This window comes from Brassica napus, chromosome A1 (assembly GCF_020379485.1).
Source record: "Brassica napus cultivar Da-Ae chromosome A1, Da-Ae, whole genome shotgun sequence".
NCBI lineage: Eukaryota > Viridiplantae > Streptophyta > Magnoliopsida > Brassicales > Brassicaceae > Brassica > Brassica napus.
This window is the reverse complement of record NC_063434.1, coordinates 24,238,853-24,257,229: the sequence shown is the minus strand read 5'-3', so window position 1 is coordinate 24,257,229 and position 18,377 is coordinate 24,238,853. Positions and strand designations below refer to the sequence as shown.

Sequence of the window (18,377 nt, the reverse complement as noted above, 5' to 3'; positions counted from 1 at the left end):
TTTGATTTGTTTACAAAAAAAGTTTACATTGATCTTAAATAGCTTGTTGAATATAAATATTAATTTGAAGCTTTCCTGGTTTACTTTGTTTTGTTCTTTAATTTTTTATCTGCAATCTATGTTTTTACTTATTGCATCTATTAACTAATTCAGTATCATTTACAAACAAAAATAATATTACAAACGCAATGAAAACAATAAAAAAACAGCATGTAGTAGAGAAACATCATCTCATAAAAACAAATCTAGAGGTAATAATCACTATAGAATAATGGAAAATACTTATGTAAAATTTAGTCAAAGTTATTAAATTATGAGCTCGCGTCAGATTAAATATGCTTATTAATATGTTAATTTGAAGCCATAGTAAAATAATTATAAATATAAGCTTGTGTTGTGGTTTTTTGCAGTTTTAGGAACTTTTGTATTGGTTCTGCAGTTCTCACACTTTTTCAGAGTTAAAAAAAAAAGTGAATAGTCGCACATTATTTTGAAGAACAAATAGGCATAATGATTTTTCTATGTTTCAGCTTTTTTCCACAAACACATGTTTCAATTTTTCTTTACGGTTCTCTAAAGTTAATATACATATATATACTAAGAGGCTAAGAGAATTTACCTTTTATCAAAAGCCCTTATTCTGATTCTAAAAACGTTGCATCTATATTTGTGGCTGACTTCTATCCTTCTCTTTCTTTCTATTTCTTCTCGTTTTAGTATTTTTGGTCGAGTCAAATCTCCAGCTATTCGGATAACCATGTCCTCTCTCTCTCCAACTTTCATAGTCATAAACCGGTTTCTATGAAGTAATGTCGTGCTCCACCATAGTCAACAAAACTGTGCAAAGGAAGGAGATCATAGCATCATTGGGAAATATTGAGGTTGTTGTCTTGTTGAGATCATTACTTAGAAATTGAAGAAGGAGAATAGAACTTTCACATTCTGTTTTTGATCGATGGGGTTTCTGTGATATTTTTGTTGTATCTAAGAGATATAAGAGAATGAAAACAAATCGTGGGAAACGAAGAAGGATCGTGGTAATTTGGAGTAACTGTTATACGGATCTTGTTTTCTCTTCTAGTAATTATCTTGCTTTTATTATTTTTTGAATTTTATAAAATAATTACGTGGCAGAATTTGATTCGCCAAGCGACTTGCGCTTTAGTATATAAAGGATACCTTGTATAACCACCTATCAAAATTGTATTTTAAAAATATTTTTCCATACCAAATGTGTTATTTTATAGTTTTGTACTCCACTTGGCGTGTACCGTATGGCCAATGGGTCTCTAGGGGTAGGATTGTAGGAAGGGGTAGTAAGAGTATTAAAAAACTACCATGTGAAAGGCTAAATTTAGAATTAGGTTTTTGTAAACTAAAGAAACATGCTGTAAAATATAAAAAGAGAATTAATCACATATCTCAATATTAAATAATATAAAATGTAACTCTGTCTCTAACCAATATTAGCCACATGTGCTCTTGCACGAACCTCGATTTTGTGTATTATGAGATCTGCGTCGCTTCTCACTTCTCTCTCGAAGTCAAAACTTTCCCTTCCCTGTTGAAAACATAACTAAAGAAACACAATGTCTACTCGAATCACATTTACATTCCCATCTCTCGTGATCCTGTCGGTCTTACTAGCTTCCTCGTATCTCGGCGGCGTCACGGCGAAGGTGGTTGATCAGAACCTGGCGGAACAAAAGCTATTCGAGCGGTGGCTTGTGGAGAATCACAAGAACTATAATGGCCTCGGAGAAAAGGATAAGCGGTTCCAGATCTTCATAGACAACTTGAAGTTCGTGCAAGAGCACAATTCTGTCCCGAACCAGAGTTACGAACTCGGGTTGACCCGGTTCGCTGATCTGACCAACGAGGAGTTTCGAGCGATGTACTTGAGGAAGAAGATGGAGAGGAGGACTAGTAGGGCTCCGGTGAAGGCAGAGAGGTATCTACACAAGGCTGGAGATAGCTTGCCTGATGAAGTTGACTGGAGAGCCAAAGGCGCCGTTGCTCCAGTGAGAGATCAAGGAGACTGTGGTATGATTGACTTTGAATTGCGTTTGCGTTTTGCGATTGCGTTTAGTGTTTCGTGTTGATAGTGAAAGTAATTAATTTTTGGGAATGAATAAATAGGAAGTAGTTGGGCGTTTTCAACGACTGGAGCGATAGAAGGAATAAACAAGATCAAGACAGGGGAATTGATAACTCTGTCGGTGCAAGAACTTGTTGATTGTGACAGAGGTTACAATGATGGATGTAATGGTGGTCTCATGGACGCGGCTTTTCTCTTCATTATTGCCAATGGTGGTCTTGACACTGAGGCAGATTATCCTTACACCGCCACTGATAATAACACATGCAATTCTGACAAGGTAAAAAGCTTATATTATGTTAAATTAACTCTTTCTACAGGAATCGAACTTAAGACTTCTACTAAAAAAACCAATTTATTCAAGTCAGACGGTGGTACTTGCTATGTAGTTTTTTTTTATTAGGTGGGCTCTGTTTTATTCCTGCAGAAGAACACTCGTGTTGTTACAATCGATGGTTATGTGGCCGTTCCTGGAAACGACGAGAAGTCTTTGAAGAAGGCTGTTGCTCATCAACCAGTTAGTGTTGCAATCGAAGCCGGTGGACGAGAATTCCAGCTTTACAAATCAGTAATATTACTAAACAAAGTACCTTCTTCATGTATGATTTGTTTTATTTGGCATTACCAGTTTCATTAAATGTTATGTTTGTTTCTTTCAGGGTGTGTTTACTGGAGCATGTGGAACAGATTTGGACCATGCTGCGCTAGCTGTGGGATACGGAACCTCAGAAGGTCAAGACTACTGGATCATCCGTGACTCATTGGGATCAAACTGGGGAGAGAGCGGATACATTAGGCTCCAACGTAACGTCAATGATTCCGCAGGGAAATGTGGCGTGGCGATGTTGGCTTCTTACCCTACCCAATCTGTTGTTTGTGACAAGTCTTACACTTGTCCAGACAAGTCCACTTGTTGTTGTGTCAGTGAGTCAAAAGGAAAATGTGATAGCTGGGGATGTTGTCCGTTTGAGTCAGCCACTTGCTGTGAGAACGGCTCTAGCTGCTGCCCTCAGTTATACCCTGTCTGCGATTTGGAGGATGGTACTTGTAGAGTGGTTAGTTTCTTCTTCGTCTTCTCTTTTATTGCTTAAAGAGTTGAAACATTTTATGTTTTTGGTTGTTACTTTGACTGATTTGTTTATGAAATTTTGGTGTGGTGGACAGAAGGCAAACAGTCCGTTAAGTGTAAAAGCTTTAACCCGAGGCCCAGCGACTGCGATCACTAAGGCTACTAACGTGCTTGTGAGCAGCGCTTGAGAAGAGACAAAACCATTAAAGGACACTTTTAAGATTGGACCGTAGTTTTATTACAGTCGTTAACTTTCAAATGTTATCTTGAATTTGATTTGATTTGCTGTAAATGTTTATGAAGCAATCTGATATTTGCTCCATAGCATTATTCATTTTCCTTGAATAATAAGATTTGACTCCATAGAGGTTGGACGGGCCTTTAACATTAGGCTGCCTTTATGTGATAATTAATTAAGCTGAACCTATCCACTCCTTATGTTGCGCCAAAGATATATGAGAACTAAACCACTTCACTTCCCTCATATGGCTAAGACAAAGCAGAATTTGTTAAAAAAAAATAAGCCCTTGAATCTGTTTTTTAAAAAAAGAAGCCCTTGAATCTACATGCATTACATTGAACAATACAGTGAATCTAGGTGTTCCTAGTCTTTCAAGAAAACTATTCCTCATCAAATTTGTTAATGTTTTCATTGACCATGAAAGTTGGGTCCGGAGTTATGACGAGCAACTCGGCTGTGTACCATTATTCGTGTTGGGTTTGGATAAGCAAAGTAAGTCGTCTGTGTATCTGACATAAGTGTAGTCGGGTAGTCTCGATCATACAGATTTTATTCAAATCATTGTTATATTCCGAAGCTTATGCCCAATTGGGATGATAAAATCTAGTTAGAAAGCAAAAAATTCTTGAATCCTTGCAACACTGTAGTAGTTTCTAGTTATATCACCAAAGCCTGTCAGTAATAAAACCTTTGACTCTTCTTCATTTGATCTTGGTTTCTTGAAACCCAATTTTTATGTTGTGTAATCACAAGAATTATATTACATTTCCTTCATTTTTTTTCTTGCGCAACAAAAAAACTTTTATAGAAGCTTAAACAAGTTGGCCCAAGAAGACAATATAAATGTGGGTTTTAGCTAAAGAATCTGCTAGCCCATTAAAAGTTCTAGAACAAAAAAAAACTGACAAATAGAAAAAAGAGAAGAAAGCGAATCGATGTCCGACAAAACACTTTAGAGTTCTGTCGGTCTTCGCTTCGTGTTGATCGCCGTGATGAGCGCTTGAGCATCTGATCGAAGCCAAATCGAAGTGAAACAAAGGCCCTTCAGGCAGCGCAAGAATTGGAACATGCACAATCTCCTCTCGCCCCCTTGATCACCAAGTCCCATCTCCCTCCATCGCTGATGGATCTCCCTGCCATGAATGAAATAGGGGGCCGGGTTCTCTTTCTACAACCCTTTTGATATGATAGGCACGACTGCTTTTCCCCTATCCCTTATGATTAGGGGGCTGTTAAGCCCAAGAACGGCCAGTCTTGTGGTGGTACGGAAGGCGACAATCCTCTACAATACTGATGGCGCTTGGAAAGCAGACCCTGTGGTTGTAGGTTTAGGATGGATCTTCAGAGACAATCAGCAAAAGATATATAGAGGAGGAAGATCTCATTACCACGTTGCGTCACCACTCTTCGCAGAAACTCTAGCCATTAGAGACGTCCTGCTGCACACCCTCTCCCTTGGTTTCACTTCGATCTAACTTGGATCAGATGCTTCCTTCATTTTTTAAAGATACTTTTTTTTATGTTTTTATTCACTATTTTTAATTATAAATGCATAATTTTTCAAGTATCAGTTTTTAATAATTCAATAAATAAATTAATTGATTTCGAAAATTAAAATTTATTATTTATGAAAAGTTTTTTTTTTAAATATTCAAGAAACGGACAGAATATAAATTTTGTTAATTTTATGTTCAACGGAAAAATCGACAAGAAAAATAAAAATGAAAATAAAGTGGAGAGATCACGTGACACGTTGAAGCCACCATCAAAACGTGATTTATTGTTGACCGCAACTCCCACGTGACTTTGATCTCCGATCCCCAATCCTCGAGCCCTAGCTAGCCCGTCTTCAAATTTTGGATCTGGTTCTTGGTCTATGAGGTTTTGCCCCCTACCTCTTATGCTTTGAATGTCTTCAATTTTGGTCATGGCTCTGTGATTTCTTGTGATCTGATTTCGAACGCTTCACTTTCGATTCTATGGTTTTAGCCTTAGCCTTTCTGCTTATTGATGAGTTTCATGCGGTGATCGATCGCCCATTAATTCTTGTTTTAGTAACTTTGATCAACTCGTCAAATGTGCATCTTCTTGCCCAAAGCTTTAATAAGGTAGGTAGGCATATTACAACGGCTTAGAAAAAATGATATGATGATTTAGAACAAATAATGTGAAACGTTTACGCCAAATCACATTTGTTGCTTCTTCGTTACGTTTTAGCTTTGATTTTGATGTTGAAGTTTCTATTATTGTGTTTGATTTATAAATTATCCTTTTTTGGAATATGAATGCCTGCAGAAAAAAGGACTTGTAACATTGATTAACTCACATTTTTGGATTTGGAGTTAGAAAGAAACCATTATGTCATCTGATTCACCTGCTAAGGGAACACCAGATGGTCACCCTCCTCCTCCTCCTGCTGCTGTAGAAGCTGGAACAACCGATGATTCACCTAAAGGGGTAGCTTCAAAACTATCCGCCTCTGGGATCTCAACATGGGCCAAAAGTTTGAAAGTCCCTCAGCCTTTTTCTTCCGCAAGAACTGATTCTGATGTAGACAACACTGAAAAGTCTGCCTTTGCGAAATTTACTAGTGGGTTAGGGCTTCGTTTGTCTCCTCAACCTGATGAGACCGGCGAAGGAACTTCACAACCCGGTTTCATTGGGACGATTACGAAAGGTTTGGTGGATACATCAAAGAATGCTGTCAAGGCTGTACAGGTTAAGGCTCGCCATGCCGTGTCCCAGAACAAAAGAAGATACCAGGTGTTTTTACTACTCAGTTTATTCCATGCTAGCTTGCTCCTTGTCTGAAATTAATTGGTTCCTTTTGCTTGGTTTGTGGTTCAGGAAGGAGGGTTTGATTTGGATCTGACGTACATAACAGAGAACATTATTGCAATGGGGTTTCCTGCTGGTGACATGAGTTCTGGCTTTTTTGGATATGTCGAGGTGAGTCAATTAGTAACCTTGTAATCGTTACCCCTGGTTTTAGTTTTAGTTTTAGTTTTGGTGCCATATTCGTTTTATGTTAAATCTAGCCAATGAATGTTCTAAACATTAATGCAGGGTTTCTACCGCAACCAGATGGAAGAAGTTATTAGCTTTCTTGAAACTCAACACAAGGTAGTACAACTAATTTCTTAGCAAAGTTAAGTCCGCATTTTCAATGTTCATATGTCAATGCTAGCTAATCTGTCTCTAAGAAGTTGTAAGTGTGCTAGTTACGTTGCTTTCTTATAATTTCTTTCTTTTTGTAGGGAAAATACAAGGTTTACAATCTTTGTTCAGAGAGGTTGTATGATGTATCACTATTTGAAGGGAAGGTATTATACCCTAGTCTTATGTTATACTCGTAATGATTTCCTTAAGTAATAGAGCCTTTAGTCAAAATTAAGGAAATTTGCTCCATAGATCACCCACTGCACTATTTCAAGTTACTTTTAACTCCGAGGTACTTATGAAGAAGATAGATATAAGAAATGGTTCTGTATTGTGATAATTTGCTCATTTCTTACCTGGACTTTGGACGTATATGTAAAGCAAAGCTCTCTGCAATGAATTGGCTCACTTTTATCTTCCAGATGTTTTCTGTTTCTAGGTTGATAGCTATCTTAAGATTATGCAGGCACAATTGTAAACTAGTTGCGCTCCTTCTTTTGCTAGTTTAATGTCCCTCAACATTCTTTTTCCACTAATAATTTTGGGTCCAGGTGGCCAGTTTCCCATTTGACGATCATAATTGCCCACCAATCCATTTGATTACCTCATTTTGCCAAAGTGCATACTCGTGGTTAAAGGAAGACATTGAGAATGTTGTGGCTGTTCACTGTAAGGCGGGAATGGCGAGGACAGGGCTTATGATATGTAGTCTTCTGCTGTATCTGAAGGTAAAACATTTATCATAACATTGTATAAAACATAGTCAACCATCGGAAACTAATCATGTTTTCTTTTTCCTGTATAGTTTTTTCCGACTGCCGAAGAGTGCATGGACTTCTACAATCAGAAACGATGTGTCGATGCAAAAGGGCTTGTGCTACCTAGCCAAATTGTAAGTCTAGTTTTGCAATTTTTATAATTAAATCGCTCATTCTTTGTTCTTCTGCTGACTAGTGGTTCTACTTAATCAATATTTTGTAGAGATATGTGAAATACTTTGAACGAATTTTAACCTACTTCAACGGGGAAAATCAACCAGGCCGCAAGTAAGATGCTTGATCATATACCTCAATGCTGCATACAGTTGTGTATTGTTTTTTTTTTGAATGAAACAGTTGTGTATTGACATCGTACAATTCCTTTTATTTAGGTGTATGCTTAGGGGATTCCGGCTCCATAGGTGTCCTTATTGGATTAGGCCATCCATCACCATTTCAGATCACAACGGTGAGTTTGTCGATGACAACTTATAAAGCTAGTGGCCTAGTATTAATCTGAGCTGATATCATCTTGTAACTTATATTCAGGGGTTCTCTTTACCACGAAAAAGCATCCTCGGACAAAGGATCTATCGGTAAGGCCACTGTCTTATTTCTATCAAGTTTTTTTTGTTTAAGCCTTTGTGAATCTGCATTGTATGGCTTAGTGAAACCTTCATTGCTTTTTGCAGCCTGAAGACTTTTGGTTCAGTGCCCCAAAGAAAGGGGTTATGGTCTTTGCCCTACCCGGAGAGCCTGGTCTAACAGAGTTAGCTGGGGACTTTAAAATCCATTTTCACGCCAATCAAGGAGACTTTTACTGGTTGGGAAGCTAATTCCTCGTTATCCAAATCCATTACCAATACAGCTTTGCTTTTCTGCTCGTCTCACGGATTAGATTTCTGTTTTATTTTTTATTTGTTCTCAGCTGGATGAACACGACAATGATGGAAAACAGAGTGATTCTGAAAACCAGTGAACTCGATGGGTTTGATAAGGTAATAATATTACTCAATACTTGACTTTGTGTGTTAAGTTGAGGTTGGGCTCCTTCTCCATCAGTTCTTGGGTTTGAAATGATTTATACATTTGTGTTTGGCTTTTAACACAGAGGAAACTACCTTCACCTGGATTTATGGTTGAAGTTGTTCTTGCTGATATTGACACAACAGCCCCTGCAAACCCTAGTTCTGAACCAGCATCAAAGGCACCCGAAGAAACTTCAGGAGCTAATTCTTCCCCTGCAGAGGGTGTCACACCGGTTCCTGGACCTAATAAAGAAACAGAGAACCCTGATAAGGACGATGTGTTCTCTGATAACGAAACAGAGTCAACTAACCCGACCAAAACCACACCATCGGCTTCTTCTCAAAACCCAGAAGCCAAACATAGCGCAGATGAAACCTCTGGTCTAGCTCGTGCGACCGAGAAAGTGTCTATCTCTGGAAACAAGGGACCATCTCAGCCGGTTAGCAAGGCTGAAGCGACAGAGAAACCTACTGGGGTCAACGCATCAAGCTCGGAGAGTAGTGAGTTCAAAGTTATGGCGGCTGATGCGTCTGTGTTCTCGTTTGGAGATGAAGACGACTACGAAAGCGACTGAAGAATGATGAACAAAAAGAAAGGCAGGTGTGTGTGTACATACAAAAACAGGGAATGTTAAACCAGTCAGATAATGGAATCCATTCAATGTGTTGTGGTTTCTTGTCGTTATGTTGAATATGGCCCTTGGCTTTTACATTTTGGTATGTTTTTTCCTCAAAATATTACTGCAGAATTGCTTACGTCTTTAATTTTGTATTGTGACACTATTATTTGAAATAATAAAACTATGCATTATCCACCAAAAAAATAATCTAGAAGATCATTTGATATGTTAAGAGTAATCCTAAATAGAGACAGAATTAAATTAAGGTTGTATTTTTTTCTTGGTTTAGCCTTTATAGTTAAAAAGTTATTTAATTGGAACTAAAAACAGTAAAAATCTTCCTGCTTTCTAAACCATATTTATGGAAGAAAATGATATGTATTTTTCCATCTTTATGGATCCTGCTTCCGTCTTGAGTTTGCTGTCATCTTCTTCTTTTGAAGACCTATCATTTTTATCTTATGCTGTTGTAGTTTATGTTTTCAATCAAAGAAGATGGACAATTCCCTCTATTATTTGTAATCAAGCAAATTGAAATTAATCAAAAAGTTGTGTTTCAAAAAAAAAAAAAAAATCTTTCCATCTTTATGGGAGAATCACTTCATTATGAAGCGAATCAGCGACCCGCATGCTACGTTTACATGGTAAAGCACATTATGTGGGTGTGTAACAAAATTAATAAAAAAATTTGAAGCAAAACATTATTCTTGTTTTTGTTGTAAAAGAACAATATTCTTTTTAAACTTTTTAACAATTTCTTGCTAGCAGAAAATAAAATATATTTAACAATCAGATGATCTATGAGATGTGTTACTATCTTTCTGGTTTTTTTTATTATTGTCTACTGTCTATAGTTTGTTAAAAATGTCATTTTGTATTGCACAAAGATTAATGTATTAAGATAAGCTAAAGCATAGCCTAATTGAAGTAACTATTGTTTATTATATAATGCTTTAGGTTTGTCTCCACGGTCCATCTAGTTCATTTCTCTTTCTGATTTATCAAACTGCAGAAAGTTTAGCTACGCTACAGATGCGCTGACATGGATAAGGGGGGATACAGCTTTAATGCGCTGACAAGTATCTAATTTTATTTTAATCAAAAAAAATATCTAATTTTGTTTTGCAACATTTTTTTGTTATTGTGATCATATTTTACAAGTTTCTCAAACCATGGATTACTGAAGCACAGAAGGAAGAGATTAATATAAATTCACATTTCATTCAGATCAAGAATAATTAAATTACATTTGTATCATTACATATTTCCTTAGGGAAAGCTTTCTCGATGATATTTATTAATTAGGTATAATATTATAGTTACCACTTAGCATATTGTATAGTGGTGGTAGTATGTAGTAATAAAGTTTAGAGCAAACGTCTATCTCTTGCAGACCACTCCCTTGCCACCTACGCCACTGGCACAACTCATCTCAGGGAGCTCCATTTTGCTCCAGCCACCGTTTCTGCCTCCGTTACCGGTAAACCTTGCGGCAGAGCAGTCAGGTGCAAAAAGTCCGGTGGTCTGGAATTCCCTGTCACCACCCATCACAGGCATGTGGACTCCGATCTTTACTCGGCTAACGTAGTTTGGCCTATAAGTCTGTCCCAAAACTCCGTCGACATTGTCGCTGAGGTCTTGGAACTTGAAGCCTAAATCGAGATGAGCTAGACAGTCATCTTCCTTTACATCGTACCCATGAATTCTTGAATCTTCCATTGTTATTGACACCACTCTTGCGGTGATCTTAAGCAAACCCTCTACTTCAACCTGAATAAAAGAAGAACATACATGTACACCAAGTTATTCATTGGTTACTATCATTCTATCAAGAATCTAAATTATAAGATACATAGTTTTTTTTTCAGCTTGTTATTTTCAAAAATAATCAACCAAAATTAGCAATTATTAACATAAATATACATGAAATAATTAAAAAAGAAAAAATTCCAAGAAAAGGTATTTATTTTTGTATTTTGTTCCAAGTTTAAGTGACTTGTCGCTAAAGTAATGTTTTAGGGCGTACCTCGATATTGTTAGTATCAGCGTTGACTCGTTTGACCGAGACCTGAGGATATACACCTGGGGAAGAAGTCCATGTGGCACCGTCTAGCTGAGGAAGCGAGATAACGTTTCCATCGAAAGAGGCGGAGATACGGTCAACTGAATCATCCCACGTGGCGGTTTTGAGGGCTCCGACGTAGAAACGGTGAGTGCCAAAGAGGACAGCAATGGATTGGACCCATGTGAAGTCACGTGCCATACCAGGCCTACGTTTACCAATGAAATGTGCGTTGATGTGAAGGTTAGGATCGGAGATGAGGCAGAAGTTGGAGTCTTTCTTGCCGTGGAAGTAAAAGGTGAGGCCGTCTCCTCCGATGAAACGTGGGTCTTGGCAAACAGATCCTGGCTTGTCACAATCTGTATATATCACAAACTATCATGATTTAGCATGTGTTAAGTATGTAACTAAATAACAAAGGAGTATAAAGAGGAGGGAGAGGACATACTGCAAAGAGGCTTGCAAGTGACGCAATCGACTTCACAAGAACGGGGACAAGCGGAAGGGCAACTGTATTCAACTCCATAACAAGGAGAGCCCTTCTTCTTACACCTTGCTCTTCTGACTCCTGCTCCTGCCTCCCCATCTGATGGTGGGGTGGTTGGAGTAGGAGAGGATGGGGGAACGTAAGGAGGAGAGTTTGGAGCACTTGGAACAGGGACGGAAGGAGAAGGAGTTGGGACAGAAGGCGTTGGAGTCGTGGGAGTAGATCCTGGAGGATTTGGGGACGACGGAGGTGTGGGAGTGGGGCTTGGAACGGAGGGAGCAGGGGTCGCGGGTGGGGAATATGGAGGTAGTGGTGCAGTGGGAGATTCAGGGCTTGGAACGGATGGGGTAGGAGGAGTGGGAGTGACGTCAGGAGGACTTGGTACAGCCGGTGTAGGAGGAGTGGGAGTAACATCAGGAGGGGTTGGTACAGCTGGTGTAGGAGAAGGAGGTGGTGGTGAAGAAGGAGTAGGACTTGGCACAGCTGGTGTGGGAGTAGTAGGTGGTGGTGAAGATGGTGGAGTAGGACTTGGCACATCCGGTGTAGGAGACGGAGGTGGTGGTGAAACTGGCGGAGTAGGACTTGGAACATACGGTGTAGGAGTTGGAGGTGGTGGTGAAACTGGCGCAACAGGAGCCGGAGGAGGTGGTGAAACAGGTGCTGGAGGCATAGGATCAGTGGGAGTAGGATAAGAAGGAGTAGGCGTGACTGGAGGCGGTGGTGAAACTGGAGGAACAGGAGCCGGAGGTGGTGGTGAAACAGGTGGAACCGGAGTAGGAGGAGTGTCTCCGCCATCATCCCCGGGGGAAGCAGGACCACATATGGGCTTGCAAGAAGCACATTCAACATGACAAGTGTCAGGGCAGAACTTGGGACAAACATGTTCTAAGTTGTAACAATGTTTGTACTTCTTGATCTTACAAGTTGCATGGCTTGGCTTTGTCAAGCCAGGGGGTTGAGCCATAGTTAGTACGAGTGATGCAAGGAGTATGAATCCCAACATTTGGAGTGTTGTGTGTTTGGCTAGATCCATTGTCAAACCTATCAGAAGATTAAGAAAAAGGTGTTCCTTTTTTCACTCGTTGTGTGTGTTAGGATTTATTGGTTTGATGGTATGAAATTGTGAATGATGGTGTAGTTCAAGTGCTGTGATACGGTTTATATAGATAGAAATGATGAATTTTTAAATACCAAGTTGAGGTCTTTTTTTAATACTCCTATGAAGGGTTCCTTAAACAATGGGACACAGATGCTTACCTTTTAGGATACCTACGCAATTAACGAATATTAACACCTTTGTACAGAACACAAACAAGACTATATTCTATAGATACGTGCTTCGATCTGTTTATTAATCGCAAAAAAGGTTTCAGAAACAATTAGTATGTTAAAACTGCCACAATAATACAAATTTATATATTTGAATACGTGCTTCAATATTGTTTATGACCTTAATACGAAAAATTCAAAGAAGCCTGTCAATGTTTGGAACACAGCTTTTTATATATTTGAATATTGTTTAGATGATATATCAATTGTGTTCTACTAAGAATTAAAACAATCATACATGACCTTACGGGGTATGTACAATGTCAGCGTTCAACCATCAAGTCCACATATTAAACTATGCAATCGATGCAGTAAAGTATATGAATATCTACCAAATGGTTTAGGAAGAGTATTGATTCCACTTTATGCAACTCTAAGTAATACATTAATGGCTACTATAAATGCGTTACATATTAATTATACGTATCGCTACATGCAGGTTTGTGGGGGAATCACTTACCTATGAAGTGATCCGCACTACTTTTGTGTGGTAGCACATTTTTGCTGATATTCAGATAACTTTATAGACAAAATAAAAGATGAATTTAGTAATTAAGTGAATCAGTTCTTTGCTAATCGAAAAAATTATAACAGATTTATATATTATTGGTTTTGTCCCGCTGATAAATTTATTAAGATGAAACGTTAATTATTTTATATTCGTAAAGCGACGAATGAGATTAGAGAGGGGAACCTTTGACTTTGGGGGAGGGGCCGGCGGGGAGGGAGGGGGGGGGGGGGGGGGGGGGGGGGGGGGGGGGGGGGGGGGATCACATGATAAACAACAATGATAAGTTAAGCCATGACAACACCTTTACAGCTATGTTTTCATTTTTCTACTTTGTCTCTCTTACATTTGAAGAAAAACTAGAAATAATGTTTTCTCTGTTAGCGTTAACATATCGTCAAAACTAATACTATCAATAATTCGTTTCCAACTAATGAAACTTTATATGTAATTCACTTGCATGCATGCATGCTTTCGACTTTTTGTTTCAAGAAGGCACCGACTATATATATCGTGTCTAATTTAGGTCTACTATATTATTTTATGTGCCGTGCAATACGCGCGCGGTACTCTTAACCAAATGAATATTATTGCCCTACTGAGCAAGATCATAGCAATTGAAAATGGGGGTTTTTGCCAAAACTAACCCATAACTTGATTTTAATCCCAAACTTATACCCAAACTTGAATCAAATGCAAAACTAACCTAAAAGCCTAGTGAAATTACAGTTCAGCCCCTTGTGACCAAACAAAAAAACAGAAGCCATTTTTACGAATATAGCCCCAGTAAATCGTCTGAGTCGTCTGAGATGTTGGAAGTCGTCTGGACGACTGAAGTGTAAGTCGTCTGGTACCAGTTTATTTTAAAAATAATTTATAAATCTTGTAAAAAAATATTTTGATGCGTAAAAAATAAAAATCAAGTAATTATAAATAGTTTAGACAAAAAAATTAAATAAATAGTTTTAACTGATATAAATTAAGATATGATAAAATTGATTTGTTTTGAAGATAGATGAGTGGAAGTAGTGAATCATGAAATACTTTGGTTTAGGAGTTTGGCAAACATATGTTGTAGTATTGTATGTATTGTTAGGGTTAGATTTTGGAAAACTAAAATGTTTTTTTCAAAAATTAGTTTTCACCTATATGTGTTTATTTCTGTGTATAGTAAACACTTTTCAAGTTTGATTTGGTTTTATGAAGTGTTTAATTAGATAATTAAGTTTAGGGGTTATGTTTAGGGTGTGTACGACTTATATTTCAGTCGTCTGTTGAATAATTTACCCGGACGACGTATATTTCAGTCGTCCACATCGTACCGAACCTTATATTTTACCAATGTACGTTTTAACCTAACCGGATCATTTTACTCGGACGACTTACATTTCAGTCGTCTGGTGAAGAAATTAAAACAGACGACTTACATGTAAGTCGTCCAAATATTCCCGCCTAAAATTTTTTAAAAAAAAATTATTTTCCCGCTTAAATAATTTAAACCAGACGACTTACAAGCTGGAAAGTCTTCTATTTTAGTTTCCCGCTAAAAATATTTAATTTCCCGCTAAAAATATTAAACTCTTCTGGACGACTTACATGTAAGTCGTCTGTTTTAATTTCTTCACCAGACGACTGAAATGTAAGTCGTCCAGGAAGTCGTCTGAGTCAAAAATATTTAACCTAATTGGATTTTTTGTCTCCCTGTATAAAGAAAAATTTACACATTCTCTCTCCTCCTCTCAAATGGCTGCAACAAAAATATAATGTTCATCATTCTAAAACTCTCCAACCTCTCTCTAATCTCTTTGACTTGAAAACACCAAACTTTATATGAATTTTTCAGTTTTGTCTCATGTATTTCTTACTAATCTATCTCTTTTGCAGGTTTTTAATCAAATGGTACTCATCTTCCACTAATTTAGAGGTAGATCTATTAATTTTAGATATGTATTTTTGTGTGTTCTATAAATGTAGATTTATCTAATCTTCCACTCATTTTCTCTATTTTTCAGTCATTTGAACGTTTTTGGATATGCAGGTTTTTCAGATCTGGATTTGATGTGCAGGTTTTTTAGATCTGGAAGACTTCTGGGACGACTTACCTGTTAGTCGTCTGGAAGTCGTCTGGACTTCTTGGAAGTCTTCTGACAAAGTCGTCTGGACTTCCAGGAAGTCGTCTGGACTTCCAGGAAGTCGTCTGGACTTCCAGGAAGTCGTCTGGACTTCCAGGAAGTCGTCTGGACTTCTAGGAAGTCGTCTGAATTTTTCTGAGCGTTTTGGTAAGTTCTTATGTCTGATTTTTCTTCATTTGGTAACTTCTTGTTGTATAAAGTTCTTACTTTTTTCCCAAACTAAAACTCTCCAAACCCACTCTAATCTCTTTGACTTGAAAACACCAAACTTTATATGAATTTTTCAATTTTGTCTCATGTCTTTCTTACTAATCTTTTTTTTTGCAGGTTTTTAATTAGATGGTACTTATCTTCCACTAATTTAAAGGTAGATCTATTATTTTTAGATATGTATTTTTGTGTGTTCTGTAAAGGTAGATTTATCTAATCTTCCACTCATTTTTCTGTTTTTAAGCCATTTGAACGTTTTTGAATATGCAGGTTTTTCAGATCTGGATTTAATATGCAGGTTTTTCAGATCTGGAAGACTTTTGGGACGACTTACTTGTTAGTCGTCTGGAAATCGTCTGGAAGTCGTCTGGACTTCCTAAAAGTCATCTGGACTTCCTGTAAAGTCGTCTGGAAGTCGTTTGACTTCCTTAAAGTCTTCTGACAAAGTCGTCTGAACTTCCTGGAAGTCGTCTGGACTTCTTAGAAGTCGTCTGGACTTCTTAAAAGTCGTCTGGTCTTGTCTACTCAAGTGGAATCCAAGCTTGTCTTTGTAGATGAATGATCTATAATAGTTTTGTTTATGGTCTGTTTTGTGAATTGCATGTATACTCTTTTAGTTGTGATTTTTTTGTAAAATCAGTAATAATGTTTTTCAAGATGTACTAAATGTGTTAACAATGTGTTTACACATTTACAAATCAATGAAATAATAGACTTCAGTAGCCTTTTTCTTATCTTTGGATCTCTCATATGCAATAATAAACTCCAATGACATTTTTCTCATCTTAATAAACAAGTCAAAGCATATCATATTTTTTATAAGTTTGCATTGAAAAGCTTAGTAACTAGTCAAAGCGTATCATATTTTTTATAAGTTTGCATTGAAAAGCTTAGTCAAATTAGTAAAACTAAGGGAGAGAACATATTTTGTAAATATGAGTTTTACATATCTTGAAGTTACTTATCACTCTTAAAAATACAAGTTATTCAAAAACTAACGTAGAAGACTTAAAAACTAGTGGAGAAGACGCGGACGACTTCAATCTAAGTTGTCTAGACGACTAAACTATATGTCGTCTGGTCAACGCAGAGGTTATTTTTGCAATTGACTTTGAAATCTGTTATTTCGGACGACTGAAAGTTAAGTCGTCTACTATTGTTTGGTTAAAAAAAAACTCCAAAAAAGCTAGACGACTTACATTTCAGTCGTCAGAGGTTAGTTTTGCATTTGACTGGATTATTTCAGAAATTTGACTTTTTGGACGACTTACATTTCAGTCGTCTAGTGAAAATTAAAATAATAATATTTTTTTAAAGTAGACGACTTACAGTTAAGTCGTCATAGGTTAGTTTTGCAATTGAAAAAAAAACTTCAAGATTTAATTATATACAGACGACTTATAATTCAGTCGTCCACGAGACGAGTGAAATGTAAGTCGTCCAGGATTTACGAGGTTTGACCAGAATCTCGGAAAAAAATCCTGGACGACTTACAATTAAGTCGTCTGGTGGACGACTGAATTATAAGTTGTCTGTGTATAATTAAATCTTGAAGTTTTTTTTTTCAATTGCAAAACTAACCTATGACTACTTAATTGTAAGTCGTTTACTTTAAAAAAATATTATTATTTTAATTTTCGCCAGACGACTGAAATGTAAGTCGTCTAGGGAAGTCAAACTTCTGAAATTATCCAGTCAAATGCAAAACTAACCTATGACGACTGAAATGTAAGTCGTCTAGGTTCTTTGGAATTTTTTTTGAAACCAAACAATAGTAGACGACTTAACTTTCAGTCGTCTCAGGTTACAGATTTCAAAGTCAATTGCAAAAATAACATCTGCGTTGACCAGACGACTTCCAGGTAAGTCGTCTACAGCCATACGACTTCCAGGTAAGTCGTCTACAGCCAGACGACTTCCCAAGTAAGTCGTCTGACGAACAGATCTGGAAAAAAACTCGATGTTATACCTTAAATTGGTGAGATAAGTTCCTTAGCATACATAAGGCTTCTCCAAGCACACAGAATCACAAACGGAAGTCACCCACCCATAATCGTTAGCTTCTATGACTCTATGAACCATAAAAAATTTAGAATCAAAATCTTGGGTTTTTTTAGCTCATTGTGGAGAGAAAGTGAGAGATATGTTGTGTTTAGTTCACAAGAATGGAAAAAGAAGAAGGGTAAATCGATTTTGGGAGCATTAAGAGCTTCAAATTGGTTGTTCATGGTGGTTGTGGTATTGATGACAATGGCAATCTTGTAATTACTTGAAGATGATGAGGGTGAGAGAGTAAAAATGTCATTTTCGAAAAGAAAAAAAAAATTGATGGCATTTTCGTAAATTATATGAACTTGTGGGGTGAATAGGGCAAAACCAATTTTCTAAAAAAAGGGAGGTTAGTTTTGTGTTTGACTTTAAGTTGTAGGTCAATTTTGCAAAAACCCCTTGAAAATGACTCCAAAAAAATAACCAAGAGGGTCAATAAAAACAACAACTTCCGATTAAGTGACATCTTTACAATGGAAACTATATCTTAAAATATAGGTTTCGTATGGGTTTTAGGAAAAATATTGGTTCGACTAAGCGTATAATCGTATTCGATTTCGATATTAATTAAAATCTCAAGTCTCTATTGTCTTTTTTTTTCAAGGATTGCATGCAATGCGTTTTGTG

At 37.2% G+C, this 18,377-nt stretch overlaps 3 protein-coding genes across 5 annotated transcripts; 2 read left to right on the top strand and 1 right to left on the bottom strand.

Moving 5' to 3' along the window:
• The first annotated feature begins 1,436 nt into the window (after nt 1-1,436).
• Nucleotides 1,437-3,532, top strand: LOC106346651 (probable cysteine protease RD21C). Of its 2 annotated transcripts, none has more exons than XM_013786042.3 (5): nt 1,437-2,043; nt 2,140-2,378; nt 2,526-2,666; nt 2,758-3,153; nt 3,263-3,532. In XM_013786042.3, the coding sequence occupies exons 1-5, from the start codon at nt 1,590-1,592 to the stop codon at nt 3,353-3,355; spliced, it is 1,323 nt and encodes a 440-aa protein (XP_013641496.2). In that variant the 5' UTR covers nt 1,437-1,589; the 3' UTR covers nt 3,356-3,532. The 2 variants fall into 2 exon arrangements, with proteins under 2 accessions (XP_013641496.2, XP_013641504.2); XM_013786050.3 differs by having other exon boundaries at nt 1,479-2,043; nt 2,529-2,666.
• A 1,599-nt stretch (nt 3,533-5,131) lies between these two features.
• LOC106346630 (phosphatidylinositol 3,4,5-trisphosphate 3-phosphatase and protein-tyrosine-phosphatase PTEN2A-like) lies at nt 5,132-9,177 on the top strand. Of its 2 annotated transcripts, none has more exons than XM_022687299.2 (13): nt 5,132-5,289; nt 5,704-6,171; nt 6,256-6,357; nt 6,475-6,531; nt 6,666-6,731; nt 7,119-7,295; nt 7,373-7,459; nt 7,549-7,613; nt 7,718-7,794; nt 7,875-7,921; nt 8,018-8,148; nt 8,254-8,323; nt 8,437-9,177. In XM_022687299.2, exons 2-13 carry the CDS (start codon nt 5,767-5,769, stop codon nt 8,926-8,928), a joined length of 1,776 nt encoding a protein of 591 aa, XP_022543020.2. In that variant the 5' UTR covers nt 5,132-5,289; nt 5,704-5,766; the 3' UTR covers nt 8,929-9,177. The 2 variants fall into 2 exon arrangements, with proteins under 2 accessions (XP_022543020.2, XP_022543022.2); XM_022687301.2 differs by having other exon boundaries at nt 5,285-5,516.
• A 997-nt stretch (nt 9,178-10,174) lies between these two features.
• LOC106379780 (ESX-1 secretion-associated protein EspI-like) lies at nt 10,175-12,647 on the bottom strand. The gene is made up of 3 exons (XM_013819660.3): nt 11,484-12,647; nt 11,000-11,394; nt 10,175-10,743 (listed from the first exon to the last, which is right to left on the bottom strand). Exons 1-3 carry the CDS (start codon nt 12,553-12,555, stop codon nt 10,354-10,356), a joined length of 1,857 nt encoding a protein of 618 aa, XP_013675114.2. The 5' UTR covers nt 12,556-12,647; the 3' UTR covers nt 10,175-10,353.
• Between the last annotated feature and the right edge of the window lie 5,730 nt (nt 12,648-18,377).

Bases quoted from the DNA above. Each gene is read 5' to 3' on its own strand.
- LOC106346651 (XM_013786042.3), top strand. From the start codon at position 1,590: ATGTCTACTCGAATCACATTTACATTCCCATCTCTCGTGATCCTGTCG. The intron at 2,044-2,139 runs GTATGATTGACT...ATGAATAAATAG, and splicing joins GAGAGATCAAGGAGACTGTG to GAAGTAGTTGGGCGTTTTCA. The intron at 2,667-2,757 runs GTAATATTACTA...TGTTTCTTTCAG, and splicing joins AATTCCAGCTTTACAAATCA to GGTGTGTTTACTGGAGCATG.
- LOC106379780 (XM_013819660.3), bottom strand. From the start codon at position 12,555: ATGGATCTAGCCAAACACACAACACTCCAAATGTTGGGATTCATACTC. The intron at 11,395-11,483 runs GTATGTCCTCTC...TGATATATACAG, and splicing joins CACTTGCAAGCCTCTTTGCA to ATTGTGACAAGCCAGGATCT. The intron at 10,744-10,999 runs GTACGCCCTAAA...TCTTTTATTCAG, and splicing joins CTGATACTAACAATATCGAG to GTTGAAGTAGAGGGTTTGCT.
- LOC106346630 (XM_022687299.2), top strand. From the start codon at position 5,767: ATGTCATCTGATTCACCTGCTAAGGGAACACCAGATGGTCACCCTCCT. The intron at 6,532-6,665 runs GTAGTACAACTA...TTCTTTTTGTAG, and splicing joins TTCTTGAAACTCAACACAAG to GGAAAATACAAGGTTTACAA. The intron at 8,149-8,253 runs GTTGGGAAGCTA...ATTTGTTCTCAG, and splicing joins AATCAAGGAGACTTTTACTG to CTGGATGAACACGACAATGA.